The following is a 16,705-nucleotide window of genomic DNA, read 5'->3' on the forward strand; positions in this document are numbered from 1 at the left end:
TCACTGATTATTAGTAACATTTGTTGCAGAACCCCCAACTCCATTACTATTACTCGTTTGACCTGGTCTCGCCATCGATTTATTAAAACTCCCTTGTCCTATCGCTGGTCTTCCTCTTCCCACGCTCATCGCTCCGCCTCTTCCCCTACCCCTATTATACTGTTGATTATTACCGTTGTGTTGGTAAAATTGGTTATTTTGATTTTGATTATAAGGGTAAGCATTTCCCCAATTTTGATTATTTCCTTGATAACTTTTGCTATGATAAGGATTAAAATGTTGACCTCTGTATGGTTTTGATACTTTCCCGCGACTAGAGCTTGCTTGAGTATCACCTTGGTTTCCATTCTGTTGGTTTCCCCATACTGCAACTCCTCTTCCTGTCAACATTTCCGCATGATTATCGATCGTCACTCCTGGGGTATCCCAATTAGGATTATAGGATCCATCGAATGGGCTGATATTCTGCATTGGACCTCCTATAACAAACGGATTATCGATATAACTTCATCACACAATTAACACAATTCGTTAGGTTATGTCACTCTCTATGTTTTTTTTTTTTCTTTTCTCCACTTACTTATAATCTTTATAATTTTTCGCGTCTCTTTCTGCTTGTTCTGCCAATCTCTTATTCAGCTTTCCCACATCTGCCATTGCTCCGTTCGCCAATCGATTTTCCCAAACGTTTCTTCTATGGGCTACATCGTATCTCATTGCCGGTGTCCATTTACCATCACATTCTATTTGTAGTTGTAGTACATTATCTCGATGAGCAGCCAATCTTGGAGCTATCGGTGAGTGCTTTTGACTTTCTAACGTATCATATTTTAATTCTTGATATTTCAACATTAAATTATATCTAACTGACCATTCCGCAAAACTTAATCTGTACTCATTTACTACCGGGTAACCATTATATATTATAGCATCTGATCCACAAGTCGTTGCCTTCACCCTTTTCGTTCTCATATATGATGCATCTAATAGTAACCACTTTGGACAGAAAATTGAGACTGGTACGTGTATAGTTTTATTTACCATTAATTTGTGGAAGTATTCTGACAGACTGGTCATCGCATGTCCTACTTCTTCTCCTTCTTCCATCGTCGTATTGACCTCAGTTTTTGACTTCGTTATTTCTTTTGTTTTAATTGCTTCTGGTTCGTTAACATCATTTTCTATTTCATCCACGTTCCACTCTTGTAATTCAATTCTTCTCATCTTCGTACGTTCTTCTTCACACCAAGTTCTATAACCATCAACTAGTATTTTATACTGACCTATGTTTGATCTCATGAAGGTTGTCTTTATGTTGTGAATCCACTTTTGATGCGAAATTTCCACGTATGGCGATTCAGTCATATCTTCCACTATCCTTCCTATACAATTATAGTCCCATCAAAAACAAAACCAAAGAAAAACACAACTTGTAAGTATTTTATCTTTATCAATTCTCTTTAACACAATCAAAATGCATCTTTAACACGTCTCTTCCTTATTTTTATTAGGATTCAATATCCATAACATTTCCTTTTAACACTTCTTTTCTATAACACGTCTTTTTAACTCTTTTTAACACTTCTTCTTTGATTTAACATCTTCTATCACATTAACACAACCACGCATCATTCAAACTTTATCCTAACTCATCACGAGACATATTTCGTTCGTTAGTATTTCTTCTTTAACCCTTTTTAACACTTCTTCTTTGATAACACATCTTTTTAACACGATAACACATCTTTTCAACACTTCTTTATCACTTCAACACAGCCACGCATCATTCAACTCTACACGAACTCGTCACGAGATATATTTCGTTTGATGGTTTATTCTCTTTTAGTATATTGGTTCCATGAAAAGGTTGAAACTCCATCTGGGTTTTATCGGATAACGAATGAAGATTTAATATAAGAGATGTAAATGAATGTTTTATCTTACCTCTACCTGTCAATACCCCTACGGTACTTTCCTCTTGATGTGCTTCTACATGATCATCTTCTTCTCTTTGAGGTCCATCTTCATCTCCTTGTTCGAGTACAATATCTACCTCTTCCTCATCTTCTATTCTTACTTCTTTTCCTTTCCCTGATTTCTTCTTACTTACTGTTTTCTTCTTAACTTCTTGTCTTTTTATCTCTTCGATATCATTGTTTGTTGTTCTATCACTTTGTCTCACCATTCCTGACCTCGTTCGACCTCTAATTGGTTCTCGTTCATCTATGATCGTGTCGTTTCCTTCAATTTCTTCCCTAGGTCTTACTATTAATTCATCCATCTGATTAGCGAATTCTTGAGCTGCCATTTTGTTTGATCTTCTTTGTTCAATCTCTAAATTAAATAAAAATTTTAATCTTAATGTTTTTAATTTTTCTTTATGCTATTTTATCAACTTTGATGCTATATGCGATGATCTACCAAATGGTGAGTGTGAGATAATTCAATGGTGAAAACTTTTTCACATCTATCTCTCCCTGTTGTATTGTTTTTGGCCCGGTACCGTATCGTGTACCGGGTCTTTTATTCTCCTCACTTGTTACCTGATTTTAATGGAACACATATGTACCGTCGTGCCTTTGGGTACCCATTTCATACATATACTGACTTGACTTGGTTCTTATCACCTTTTCCACTTTTCCTAATCAGTTCAAAACACCAAATCTAGCTCAAACAATAACACAATGGCAATGCAGCTTGCAGAAGGTCTAGCTTATAATGCAGAAGAACCAGTTGTTTTGGACACTGAACACATTCATGTATGTTATTATACTCACAGGTTAAGGCTTGTTGTTACAGAAGGCTTCAAGTAGCTTGGTATCAAGACATCAAAATCAAAGCCTTCAAATCCCACCAACTTCTCAATGCCCATTCCAATCATTCAAGTTGCATCAGTTGATATCAACAACAAAAATAATTTACTGTTCAGATGAAGACAACTACAATCTTAATCCTCAAAAGTATCAGTGCAGAATAAATTCAGGCAAAGAGTATGAAGGTGATATGGATGGTGATGTGTACCACTGTATTCACTATCATACTTGGCTGCCAGAAGGTAAGTACAATCTTTGTCTTTACATTGTTTCCCTTTAAAGTGATATGTGTGTATGTCTATTTCTTTTTTCTTTGCTTCTCACTTCACATCTGTTATCAGGCCAAGACATTCAATGGCTTTTTATGCCAGAGCAGGGGAAGTCCAGGCGAGTTCAAAGCAAGGTGGTCTCAACTTGGCTATCACAGACCTCAGCCCATCTCTTGCTGGGGTTTGCAATGGAACATCAATTTGGATGTATCTGACCGCCTGTGCTCAGCCTCAGCCTGCAATGTGAGTTTTCCTACCTTTCCTAAACTTTCTTACTTATATTTCTGAATTGACTTTGATCAATCCCAAGAGTTCAATGTAGTTTTGACATCTAATTATCAGACACAATACTACCATCACATACCAATCTTGATTGAAGAATGGGATGCCCTCAAGTTTTTTGAACAAGGTTTTGGAGGTAACTTGGTCTGTGCTTTTTCATGATCACAGTCATTTAGGCTTTGGGTACTCTACTGATTTGACTTTGTGAGGTAATTCCTACTATTCAGACACAAACCTGAGACAAACCTGACACAAGACTGACACAGAATCCCTAAGCAGAGGTCCTCTAACAGTGGGGGCCCTGCCCATGGGCACTGTGTGTATTCTCTGGATTGTAGTAAGTTGAAAATTTTGAGAACTTTTGACACCAAGTTTTTTTAAATGTGTATATGGAGTTCATGAGGCTATAGACAGTACTCTGATAATTTTGTACTTTGGAATTGGTTAAAATGATATATATGGGTGTACAAACCAAACAGCAGGTTGATCTAATCTGCATTGGAAGTAACAGAGGGCTTCCAATGGTAGGGTACACCCTATGATTTGAGTAGGTCCAAGTGATGAAGGTGCCACAGGTGCCAAGTCATATAACAGAGGATAAAATATATTCTGAGGTTCTACAACCTTGTAAGACTGGATATGGAATTAAAATATATTGGGCTTGATAGCTTTGAGAGATGTGAATGATAAGCACAGGATGCCCATGGCAGCCGGTCTTGACTAATAGATAGGTATGAGGATTTAATGAGGGAACAATGGCCATATGTAGATTACCATCAATTTTTTTCTTTCTGAGCTTGAAATTATCATGTTTGACGGTATAGAGATGTTATGATTGGCTTTGGTGCTTGGCGGGTTGGATTTTTCCTGAACAAAAACCTCAAATCAGTGATGATGGATTGGATGATTATAATCTTCCTGCCACAACTAATTCTCAAGAGTCTATGAATTGAGTGTACTATATGATATTTCAAGCTCTTCTGCTGCTCTTCAAAGTTTGAGGTTTCCTTTTTAACCAACTTTTTCTTTTCCTTGAAATCATACTTCAAAAATTTACAGTAAAGGGAATTGTACCATTCAGGTTGGCTTAGTACAATTGCTTGCACTGGTGAAGTTTCTTGAAGAAAATTACATAGACTTTATGGCTCAAATTCTGGTTGAATATGGTTGTCTCTCTAGGACCTACAAAAATGTGTCACTAACCTTTGAATGGTCAAAAAATCTGAAAAAATGACATGAAACTCCTGATGATGGTTGACCACCTGACACCACAACTACACTTCTTTCTACAAAGACAGTAGGACAACCCATAGGATCCACTGGAATGGATTGTAATCCTGTAATCACTTATCAACCTTATGTTCCTACACAGAAATCGCCTCTAGCAAACCATTTCTGGATGAATTCTATCCTTGAATGGCTTTATGCTCTCATAGATCATCTGCTCTGGTTCCATGGATCTGATGGAAATTGTAGTGATATTTACACAAAATCAACACAACATCTTAGTTTGCGTGCTACATGTGAAATGTCAGAAGTAGGAAGCATGGCAAAGATGGCAAAACACCTTCCAAACTGCATTGCAATCAAATTTTACAGGAATGTTTGCAAATAATCAATTACACCCACTCGATCTATTTTTCCAAACATGTTTTGAACCTGAAAACAAGAAAAGGTATTGATATAAAAGAGATGACCAAGACACAAGCTACTGAAGAATGATTAGTCAACTCAGATTTCGAAGCCTTAAGATCCTGCTTATTGATTGTAAAATTCAAGTTCCAGTTTGCTTTTATCTCAATTTGACGTCGTTTTTCTAACGCACCACATTGAGCATAAAAAATGGGTCACAAAACTCGTTTCGAAGAGAAGTGGAATAAAACTTACCTCCCTATATTTCAAACTACGAATTCTTGTGCTCGATTCGAACAAGCTTCAAATTGAAAATTGTGAGTATACAGTTAAACTTTACGCTTTACACACTTTCAAAATATATGCAGCGTAAAGCGTGAGCTGTAAAATACAATTTGATCAATTCTTCGGTGTTGAAGATGTTACGTGATCAGTAGTTATCTTGAAAGGCTTGCCAAGGCAGATGATGGACGTGAGCTGAGTCTTGTTTTTCACTTGTATGAAACTGGATGATACGATGTAAGGCCAGTTGACCCTACTTTTTTTTTGCAGAACATATTGATGTTCGCGCCTTCTTGTTCAAACACAACTTAGCGAGCTTGGATATCTACATGAATGAGACATGCACCGTAGGTGGTTTGATAGAGATCGCAGCCTGAGGGGATTCAGCGCAGTGAGTCGAATATTATCTCTTAAAGTTGATAGATTGTTGAGTGCTCCATACTCGGTCAAGTCTGGAGCACGGCTGTAACTCCTGATGGTTCTTCCCAGTATGAATTAAATGGTGAATTACTTCAACACAAGTGATGAGCGTAAGCTGAATCTTGTTTTCGACTTGTATGAAAGTTAAACTGACTGATAAGAATTATATATAAGGCAAGTTGACCCTACATTTCTTTTAAAAAAACAAATCTCTGTTCGCCTTCTCACTTGACAATTTTGAATTTCCACATAACTGAGACTTGTAGCTGTTTTCGAAATTGTAGTCTGAATGTATTCAGCTCAGTGAGTCGTACGTAAAATTTATCATCTCAAAACCTTGATAGATGCTTGAGTTCACTGCCACCAGTTGACTCGGAGTCTGAAGCATGGCTCCAACTCGTCAGGTCTTTTTGCAGTATCAAGTAATTGGTGATTCACTTTGCTCTTGAATATAAATAATCATCCGTGATCAATCTTTGTGTATGTACATAGAGATCTCATCATTAGTATTACCTAGGCTAAGAGAATCATGACCCGAATCTTTGGACTATCAACTATCACAGTTCTTGCTATTTTTTTCGTCGCATCTCCTTTTTTGACCCAGGCATTCCGTTGGGGTAACTACTACCAGTTTGAACATGCTCTGATTGGGCAAGGTAGTGAGTATCTATTTCAATCAAATAGACGCTGTTGCCACAGACAGACGCATAACTTGAGGACTATTTCTTTTAGAAGGGGAAAATTTCTTGGGAAGAGACCCAGTGAAGGAGTTTGAAAGATTTTGTGAGTCGCTATTGCATTAAATTGTTCCAAACTCATAGGTTGACTACTCTTCCTTATTGTAGCATGGAATAAAGACGAAATCGAAGAGACTGTTGGAAGATTTTTTACAAGCTTTGATGAAAAAAATATAGACGATTTAGTCAGTCAGATCCACGATTACTCGAATGCCCAGTTTTTTATTTTCCAACATCATCTCATGGGAACACGTAAATCCACTTCCACTCCAGATGGTTATAACATTATTAACAGAGTGGCATCTATAGTTTTCTGACATCAAGTTAACTTTTTATTTTATGACCAATAAGAAATCGCTGGTCTTATGGAAGACGTGCTACATACCAAGGGGAACACCTACGACACAACCATCAATACTGGTAAGTTCAATACTTTTCATCTGTGCCTTGGAACATCCACAATAAAGTCAACTACTTGGAATGATTTTTGACTTTTTCCACTCATCTTTCTCAATACAAATACCTAAAATCCAACCTACAAAAAAACAATTCAGTGAGGTGCTGGACACCCTCGGCAAAAGTTGCCAAGCTTGGAGTTCATGGTAAAATGACTCTCAAAGAAGATGGCAACAGTAGACAAGTGCCTCTGAATGTGTTGATGACTCTTGCAAAAGATCAGAACATCATAAAGGTCTCTGGATTGAGGACAGTACAGGAGATTACCGTGGAGAGGTAAAGGAATCGATTAGCGTATGATTATGTTGGATCATTTTCACTTTGACTTCTGGCTACGTGTGTCTTTACTTTCCTTCACGCGTTTTTGATGTATATCAGGGGATTATGTGACTGAATAGTAAAGCAGTTTTGCCCTTCGATTTCTCTTTTACTTATCAAATCTCTCTAGTTCTTATTCTTTCAGCAATACGTATGTAGTGATAACATCATCTTTTGTTTTCTTTGGAAAGAGAGAGAAAACTGTTTTTATTATCTTATATTTGTATCTATGTTGATAGAAATTAGTGCAGAATATATTTAAATATAGTAAGAAGTAGATCTTATGACACTGTACCTGTCAGTGTCACACACAGACATGGTGAGAGTTGAGACTGATAGAAACTCATGCAGAATCTGCACCTGCAAACCGTTTGAAGTTTGAAGAAAACTCAAGCTCAAGCTTCATCTTGAATCTTTCAAAATGAATTGATGTTAAGTTTCTAAAACAAAACCCGCAAGATGATTTCAAAATGTTTTCGTGTTGTACTTTAATTGTTCTTTTCAAAAAAAAAATCACATTGCAAATTTAAAAAAACAATATATAAAAAAGATTCCTTCCTAAATTTAATATTCAAAAAAGTGAAAAGAAAGAAAAAGAGAAAGAAGAAAGGTTTGAGGAATGAAGGTCTTAGAATACAAGAGCAAGCAAGCGAGAGAGAGAGAGAGATGAAATCAAAGAAGGAAGGGATTTGGATTTGTAAGCAAACCAAATCCAAAAGAAATGAGAATTAATCAAAAAAAAGAAACCCCATTCGAAAACCAAAACCAAAACCAAAACCAAAACGCTAAAAAGAAAGAAAAACGGAATTCAAGGATGAAGAGTAGTAAGATTAAGCCGATTATCAAGTAAACGAATCCGATCTAAAGCCGAATCCAATAAAACTTTATCATGCATTCCATCCTTAAACCCAGCCGAAGTATTAAAGATATCTGATTTAAACAAAGATTTTTGAATGATGAGATCCGGTATGATTGAAAACAAATTAGCTTTATGTAACCTTGCTAAATACATAAAGATTTCATCAATCGGTTGTCCTTCATCTGTTTCATACAATTCGGGACGTTTATTTGATAACAAATCTAAGATTAGTTTGCGTCCTTTAGGTGAAAGTGCGTATCCGTGTCCTCCTATTTCAACAATTGTAGGATGGATCAGTTTTAGGATAAAAGATCTGATGGATTGAAAGGTTTACCTTGTGGTTCGATGGATTTGTAGATATAGAAATTTGATGTTCTTGGATCCCTTCCGTGTCTTGATTCATCACTAAAATCAGTATGACCAAAAAATATCATATCCCAATCTTTTGGAACATCTCTTAGGATCGTTCCAGATAAATATTTGAAAGCAGATTCGATATCCACATCATCTGCAAGGAAACCCCCAACCGAACCCAAAAAAAGAAAACCATAAAGATCAATAAACCATAAGAAGTAGAATAAAGAGGATGGGGTTTGGGGAAAAAGGGGGATGAAGAACCTTCTAAGATTAAAGTAAATTCATCATGATCATCTTCAGCAGCTTGAATAGCCATCCGATGAGACATTCTACAAGCCACATGACCAACCTCTGCCATCTTTTTATCTGCTTTAGTTTGATTTCCAACTCGATTTACAATCTCATTCACTCTTGAATCATTATATAAAATCGCATCTGAAAATTTAATCTTTAAATCTAAAAATGAATTTAATTTTTTCATATGATTTCTTCGATCTGTTCTTGATTTTAATGAAACTACTCGGATTGAACTAAAGAATGGTAATTGATCGGTTAGTTGATTTAACGTATTGACATTGGAATGGATGGGTTGTGGGTTGGATTTTAGTGCGTTTTGAAATAAGTTGGTGTTAAAGAATGATGGTGATGGTGATGATGATGAAGAACTTGTTGAAGTGATTGGAATTGAAAAGTTTGAAATGAAGGTTCTTGTGATTAAAATGATGGTGATTAAGATTGTTGAGATTGTAAATGCCCATGGTGAGAGTGATTTATAGCTATCAAATCAAAGTTCAAATCAAAGAAAAGAAAAGAAAAAGGTAGTTAGTTGAAATGAGTAGCTTGTTAATATGTTTCAAAATCTGAATGGTTAACTTTGGTTTTACCTGTGATTATCATTTGGTTTAAATGAAGAAAACATTGAGAAAGGTTAAGTCTAGTTTTCTGGTTGGTGTGTTGGTTTTTTTCTTTCTTTGATGAGTTGGATTAAGAGTGAGGTTTAACGGTTGAAGAAAACAAATTGGTTCTTCATCCAAACAGATCATCAACTTTATAGAAATATTTAATCAACCATGAATCTCTACATAGTTCAAAGTTTATTAATTTCAATTTGAACTGGATCTGTGAATATGAGTATGTCTGATGATGAATTGAGAAGATTCTGAATAGAAATCATCCAATTTGATATTTTGAGATCTCCACATTTGAAAATCTTATTAAATGACTTGCCCACTTTTGTCCACATCACTGCCCATGACTCGAGATGGCGCGAAATTGCGGTCAAGGTTTCCGAGCGGCAAGGTTGAAGTTGTGACCGGAGATCTTTACAAAGCTACTCATCCTTTCTTTGATTCTAACATCACTCTTTGTACTTTCTAGAATGATAATGATATGAGAAACAATCCGATTTCAAACCCATAAATTGACAACAAATGCTCCCATATATCTACAACCTTTCCTTTGCAAAAAAACCAAAGCAAAAAAATATTTCATCACATTCTCATATGTACATTCTTACAAACGTGATTTATAAGGAGGATTTATACCTAACAAGATGTTCTCAAGTTGATTTAAGAGTTCAGGATTCTCATGTTTCAATCTTTCAATTGACTTTAATTCTTGTTCTTTATGCTTTGAATTTAAATACATTCCAATCCTAAATTGACTTAAACCAGCTTCAATGATTTGATCATTTTCTTTCCAATAATCTATGACTGTGTTTAATAAATCACTTGGAACTTTGATCACTTTGATATTTTCACCTAATCAAACATCATTTCATCAAGTCAATCAAATTATCATTAACAAAAGAAGTATTTGATCTTTTGATAAGACTTCTTGAAGAAAAATAAGGAGTTTACTTACTGGCTTCATGTTTGGTTTCTTTTGTTTTATATACATTTGGTGCTTTAACTTTTCCAATAAAGAATTGAGCAGTTGCTCTACTTGAACTTGGATCTTTCTATAAAAAGAACAAGAAAGAGAGAATCAGATCAACAGACCAAAAGATTTCATGATCCATTAAAAAACTAAACTTACAGCCTGAATTCCACTTTGATGTAAAATCTCAGAGCCATACAAACTTTTTAAACTACCTTCATGATGTTCACCCATCTGATCTCCAACTTCTTCAAGAAACCTACCCAAACCATCCAAAAAAAATCACTCAATTTTCAAATCATTCATTCATGATTTGATTTGATTTCATGACTTACTCTCTTTGAAAGGCTCCTAAGGGACTTTCACCTTCATCACGAAGTCCTGCAGGTGTTTCAAGAATCCATTTGTTTAGAGGTACTCTGTATTGGATCAAGAGTGGAATATAAGGTTTTTCTCCTTTGATTTCAATTTCTACTAAACCTGAAACACCTAAGAATTGATCATTATTTAGAAGATTAGCTTTTGATTAATCATCAGATCATTACTATAGAAACCTTACTGTCTATTCCAATATTATCTTTCCTGGGCCTCTGTACACTATTTTTGAAAAAAAATCATGAAAATAAATAACTGAAGAAGTAACACATTAGAGTTTCTATTTGACTCACAATACCTCATGATTTATTTTCTCTCCAGACTTCCATTCAGCTTCTAGAGTTGATAAAAATTTACTTGGATTTAATGTTCTGATCTGAGTAATATGTGGTAAGTTTTCATCCGAGTATATGTTTTTCATTTCTGAAACTAAGATCCAAAAAAAACATGAAAGTGTTCAGGAAAGCCCAGTGGTCATAGTATGAAGTTGTTCAAACCAATTTAACAAGTCAGTGAATAGTAACAACAGAAACAAATCAAACTCCTAAAACTGAGGTAACAAAAAAAAGTATTCTTTTAGAAAAACTCACTTACATTTCTTATTAGATACTTGATTGAAATCTTGGAATGAAGTAATTGGTCTAAGAGGTTTTAAAGTTTCTAATGATTTCATTAAACTTTCACTAATTTTTCTTCTTGGTTCAGATCCAAACCTAATTGAATTCCATGAAATTCCTGCAACTAAATGTGATAAACCAACATGTACCACAACTTGATTTTTTTCAAAATGTTGAATGGTTTCACTTAGTTCAGCTACTGGAATTTTAATAATACTGGCATGTTCCTCTTCAAATGACAGAAAAGTTTGGTTAGGCTTTATGATTGTGAAGAAGAAATTGGGATGGAAAACTTACCTGTTGGTATATTGAGTTTGTATCCTTTTGGTGCAGTGAGTTTAGCAAGAAAAAACTTAGATGTTGAACTTGTGGCTCCTGGATCAATCTACAATAATAATAAAAATACCAAATGATCAATCCAACGAAAAAAAATGTTTTTATACAAGTTGAAGGTAAGAAACTTACTCCTTCTAAACCTCCTTGAAACAAGAGTTCCATCTTATGTTCAGCTGTATATTTCCCTTGATCAAAGAACCTTGAATACCAAGAACACATTCAACAAATTGATTATCTAGATCAAGTCTTATGACGATGATGATTTTTTTTACTTACTTTTGGAGTGAACTCCATGAATCTTGGTTCTCATCATGAAGGATTTCTGGAACTTGAACAACCCATTGGTTTTGTGGTACTTGATACTTAATCATGATTGGATAATAAGGATCTTCTCCTTTGATTTCTACTTTAACTAATCCTTGGGCACCTATGTACAAAACCAACAAGTCATTTTTATAATCAATATTGATAGCTTTGAAGCAGATTTGTGGTCTGGATGTAGACAACAACAACTTACTTCTGAGTTTTTCACGATGATTTCCAACTTTTTCATAACTAATCACAAGAACCCCCGATTAAAAGATTAAGTAAGAAGAAAAAGGATAATTTATGAATGAAGAAATTCAGACTTACAATTCCCAAAACCCTTGACCTTTTCCATTGCCTTGATCCCATTTAACTTTTTTAGATTCGATTTTGTTTCCTTTTACAATGGTTTGAAGATGAGTAATATGAGGTAAATTTGAAGTTGGATTCGAAATTTTAACTTCAACAAAATCATCTTTACGAAAAAAAAAACAACAAGACTATAAGTTTCTTTGAATATGAGTTATATTTTAAAAGAATGATGAAGTACCTTTCATCAATTTTGGTCTTCCATAATCCTCAACTTCATCAGACTTCATAACCCTTTGATCCCCCAGATCATTCTTTAATGCTCTTTCAGATCCAAGAGTCAAGTCTTCAAACTTTAACACTTCTTTACTAGAACTGGCTTCCATTCTTTTGATTAAAGTGGTACCATATACTTCAGTTGAAAGTGATCCAACTAAACCAAGTATAATCATAAATGAAAGTTTAACATGAAGTTTTAGTTGTGATCTCATCTTGATCTGATACTCCTTTTTACTAGTTGTACGGAAAAAGTGTGGATGTACTGGGGAATGTAAGGTAAAATCTTGATAGTGTTACTTTGGGAGTTTTTAGGTAAAGAAAGTCTCAACAAATAAACTTCAAACCTCTTAAACAAACCCATCTTGAACCCCAAGATCTCCTCTCTGTTCCATCGAATCCAAACATGAAACCGATCTGTTAGTCCAAACTTGACCATTTTAAAACTTCGCAGTCTTTCCCTTTGTGCAGTGGAAAAAAAATCATATTCCAAATCTCTTACTCGGCGCTTCTTTATCCTGTTAAGCTTCTGGGCTGCGTCGGCAGACGATTTATGTACGTCTAACTCGAATCGGAAGCGCAATCATTGATAAACCAAACCCAGAATCATCAACATTTAGGATATCTTTTATCGTTTTTTATGTTGGTTGGGGATTTTGATTGGTTCAAAAAAATCGAATTACTGATCAAGTCGAATCTAGCTTCAAAAACTCTTATAGTGATACCCGCCTCGATTTTAAAAGATGAGTTTCAACCCATCAAAAAGTCAATTAAAATCTGCGTAAAACTGAGTGCACAGTGAGCCGTGAGACGTCACGATAAACATTTATCTATCTGTGATCCTTCTCCGACCGTTGAAAGCATCGACGATTTTTTAGTGTTATCTGATGTGGAAGCTTTATACTTACCAACATCGAGAAGTGAAGAGCCTGGTTGAAGGCTTCCTTCCCAATTTTTAATGTGACGGGTTTTTAAAGAAATAAGGGTATATATGAGGAATCACTTTTAAGAATTAATCATATGTTCCATAAACTATTAGGTGATCATCTTCTTCGACTGATTATTCCACTGCCCCTACCATGACTTTTAAAATCATGTTACAAGCAAAGATATTACAAATTGAATCGAGTTTGATTATCTACAAAGATTGAATCCTTTGCTGCCGTACAGGGTCAACCAATTAATTGTGATCTAAAAAACATGAACGAAATATTCTGGAAGGTATTATGAGTCATTTTGTATCATCTCTAAAACCCGAGGCCACATGTTGAGATCCTCAGCAAAGATAAACTAGTGATTTCTTTTCTTCAATTTGTTCCGATAAACTCTGGCAAATTGGGGATCCATGTTTCTTATCAGTATCTTTCCAAATGGATTTTTTTCAAGGGTACAGAAGACAAAGGATCACCTTTTCAAGTTTCTTCATAGCATCTGTAAAGATATCGATTCGGCCACCATGTTCCCAAGACTGATCGTAAACAAAGCTAAAGACTGTCTTACTGAGTTTTTGAAAGACAAGAGTATAATACAGGGGGAAGATCTCTGGGACATGCTTATCAGCCAGAAGATGTCGGTATAGCTTCTTGTCATTATTTTTGAAGGATATAACATGAAGGATGTATTCCACAATGACATAATCCGCATTATGATCTTGATCGGCGTTTGAATTGGCTTTCAACTCCAACATCCTATGAAAAATCCAATATAAACTAACATTGTTCATGTATTCTTTGACCAGTCTACTCTCATTTGGGCTAGGACCAGTGGTGCAACGTTTGTGAAGAACACCTTTGGATACCAAAACGTTTGCGAGATCAATTCTATACTTTTCTGCAACTTGATCCTCGTCTTCAATAGAGCCCAAAACAAATACTTATGAGTGATTGGTCATTCATCTTTGAGTGACCTTTTACCTCAACTTACGTTTATTAAAGATCATAGACTCAAGATCTCTCGAAACAAACCAATTTGGATCCATTCGACCATGGCGGTACTTCAGTAATTTTTCGTAGAGTTTTGGAATAATTTGAGGATATTTATCCAAATGATTATTGAGCCATGCGTTTGACACTGTGTCACTCTTATAAAGTAAGTTTAATACTCTCAAACATCTTCCTGCTTGGGAAGTCGAGATCTGTTCATCTTTTACCACGTATCGCAAGGCGTTTTTAATTTGTTCTGTATCAACAATCTTGGTGGTATGAATTTGTTTCAAAAGATCACTGAAACTTGGAGGGAGTTTTTCTTCAAGTTGAATGCTTGCGTCCACAGCAAGCATCTTTTCTCGAAAATTTGGTTTTTTGATCAACTCTTTGTATTTCAAATAACTCCCCTGATCATGTACCTCAAGATGTAATAGCAATCTAATTGTATTTTTTTCCTCATCAAATCCATTCCTGTTTTGTGTTTCTAGTCGATCCAGATGATCTCTGATCAATTCTATCAATGATAAGGCTTCCTGCGAATCTATTGGACTTTCCAAGTTGATGAAAGCGAGATAGATCGTTTGAAAATGCTTCGATGGGTGAAATCGGGCCATTTGTCTTTGGATTTGATGCACTATGGATTCCCTCTGAATAGCCTCCTGAATGACTAGAGATAAAAGATGATTAGAATCCACACATACACAGAGCAATACTGGTGACTTACCATGTTCGGATGGTTCCAGGTGTGAATCTGACCACATCTCTTGAATCACTTTTCCCAAATCTTTGTCTTATCAATGAAATACACATGTACACACAACATCATGGCCTTAGTTCGCATGGAAAGATCATTCTCTTCAAGTGATGAAGAGCTTACATACCTTGTAGAAAAAATAATAAAAAGTGTCCCCGAGGCCGACCCAAGTCTTGCGCTTCCCATACACCGGGAATCGTAGGGGTTTTATCCTCCGGGATCTTTAATCTTAGGAGTGAGAGAACTACTACAGACCAAATCCGCTCAGCCATATTTATCGAATCATTCTGAAGAGCAAGATAGAAGAGGTTTATTGTAGATATAATTTGGTCCATTTTGTTTTGTGGATTATAATCAAGGCGATCAAATTGAGAGCCTAATTTCATAACGGCTTTGGCCATTGATTTCACTTCAGGTGACTCGGATGATTCCAAAGCCTTGGTAGAGATATCAAAGCAGACTTCCCAACTGGTTGAAAGCTTATATTGTCGTGATGTATGGGGATTCAACAGACTTTTTAGTACTTCTTTTGTTGTATCAAGGATAGACTTGACACCTCCGAGGGCTGTCGTACTGCTTCCTGCTTGGTAAGAGGTTGGAAGAAAGGGTTCGGAAAGCCTTTCATCAATTTCTTTGACCTCCTTGCAAGAACTATCTGATAGAGGCTTATACAGATGAAGGGAATAAATTGAAGGGATTATTATCGCGAGCAGATGGAGCACTAGAAAATAATTGTATGCCATTGCCGTTGTCTGGCAGTGGGGCGTTGTGGTTGGGTGATTAGATTGAGAATAGCAAGATGATATATCCAAAATCTCCATGTAACCTCATTAAAAAACAAACTGAGACAATGTATCTGATCAAGTAATCACATACATGTTTCGCTGAAGACATTGTAACACTTTGCAGCAAACCTTGAGATGATCAGAGTCACAAAGGTGATCTCACAGTCATCATAATTCCTTCCGGTATGTTTCGCCAGGGTGCAATGTGGAATGGATGTGCATCAGAGTGTTGACCCGGCTCTGGCTCCGCTCGGCCGAGCCTGCCCGATGATCCCCTGAAAGCAAACAGCATGCGCCCCGGGTCCGCTGGACGTAGCCTGAGGGGCCTCAGAAGGCCCCGTCTCGGGCCCAGGCTTTTGGAGCTCCGGCCCCAAGAGTGTCAGTCCTATGCATTGCATACAGCTTTGAGCTGGCCCTGGTCCAGTTCCAGAATTCACATATGTTGCTCACCAAATATTTCTACATATTTTGGTGTGTATTTCATGTGAAACAGACTGCTTTGGATGGCTTGAGCGCTGTGTAAGAACTGGGTCTTACATCCTCTTGTTATGACCTGAGATAGCTTAAGCCTTTGGAATATGCCTCTGATGGGATTTTATCAAAAGTTGATGTTACATCAATATATCAGAGTACTTCCTTTCAAAGTGGATCAACATATGGGGTACCAAGTTATGTAGCATAAGCTTACCCAAAGGCTGAGTATGCATGATGTATTGGCT

At 36.0% G+C, this 16,705-nt stretch overlaps 5 protein-coding genes across 5 annotated transcripts; 1 reads left to right on the top strand and 4 right to left on the bottom strand.

Annotated features, from left to right (window-relative positions):
- MELLADRAFT_104478 (uncharacterized protein) lies at positions 1–2,308 on the bottom strand (the record flags this gene model as incomplete). Its single annotated transcript, XM_007407520.1, has 3 exons — positions 1–505; positions 1,284–1,326; positions 1,945–2,308. 3 exons carry the CDS (start codon positions 2,306–2,308, stop codon positions 1–3), a joined length of 912 nt encoding a protein of 303 aa, XP_007407582.1.
- A 3,919-nt stretch (positions 2,309–6,227) lies between these two features.
- MELLADRAFT_61421 (uncharacterized protein) lies at positions 6,228–7,171 on the top strand (the record flags this gene model as incomplete). The annotated part of the gene is made up of 5 exons (XM_007407463.1): positions 6,228–6,357; positions 6,431–6,481; positions 6,544–6,687; positions 6,787–6,855; positions 6,990–7,171. 5 exons carry the CDS (start codon positions 6,228–6,230, stop codon positions 7,169–7,171), a joined length of 576 nt encoding a protein of 191 aa, XP_007407525.1.
- Positions 7,172–7,670: 499 nt separating this feature from the next.
- Positions 7,671–9,427, bottom strand: MELLADRAFT_115844 (uncharacterized protein; the record flags this gene model as incomplete). Its single annotated transcript, XM_007407519.1, has 4 exons — positions 7,671–8,337; positions 8,403–8,576; positions 8,687–9,201; positions 9,310–9,427. The coding sequence occupies 4 exons, from the start codon at positions 9,342–9,344 to the stop codon at positions 8,018–8,020; spliced, it is 1,044 nt and encodes a 347-aa protein (XP_007407581.1).
- A 510-nt stretch (positions 9,428–9,937) lies between these two features.
- MELLADRAFT_61422 (uncharacterized protein) lies at positions 9,938–12,961 on the bottom strand (the record flags this gene model as incomplete). The annotated part of the gene is made up of 14 exons (XM_007407518.1): positions 9,938–10,185; positions 10,289–10,385; positions 10,463–10,562; positions 10,639–10,792; positions 10,863–10,900; positions 10,972–11,107; positions 11,273–11,524; positions 11,593–11,680; positions 11,761–11,830; positions 11,908–12,058; positions 12,149–12,186; positions 12,265–12,397; positions 12,488–12,787; positions 12,883–12,961. 14 exons carry the CDS (start codon positions 12,959–12,961, stop codon positions 9,938–9,940), a joined length of 1,884 nt encoding a protein of 627 aa, XP_007407580.1.
- A 942-nt stretch (positions 12,962–13,903) lies between these two features.
- MELLADRAFT_61423 (uncharacterized protein) lies at positions 13,904–15,944 on the bottom strand (the record flags this gene model as incomplete). The annotated part of the gene is made up of 4 exons (XM_007407517.1): positions 13,904–14,394; positions 14,446–15,114; positions 15,172–15,237; positions 15,329–15,944. The coding sequence occupies 4 exons, from the start codon at positions 15,942–15,944 to the stop codon at positions 13,904–13,906; spliced, it is 1,842 nt and encodes a 613-aa protein (XP_007407579.1).
- Positions 15,945–16,705: the final 761 nt, after the last annotated feature.

This window comes from Melampsora larici-populina (assembly GCF_000204055.1).
Source record: "Melampsora larici-populina 98AG31 unplaced genomic scaffold MELLAscaffold_9, whole genome shotgun sequence".
Lineage (NCBI taxonomy): Eukaryota > Fungi > Basidiomycota > Pucciniomycetes > Pucciniales > Melampsoraceae > Melampsora > Melampsora laricis-populina.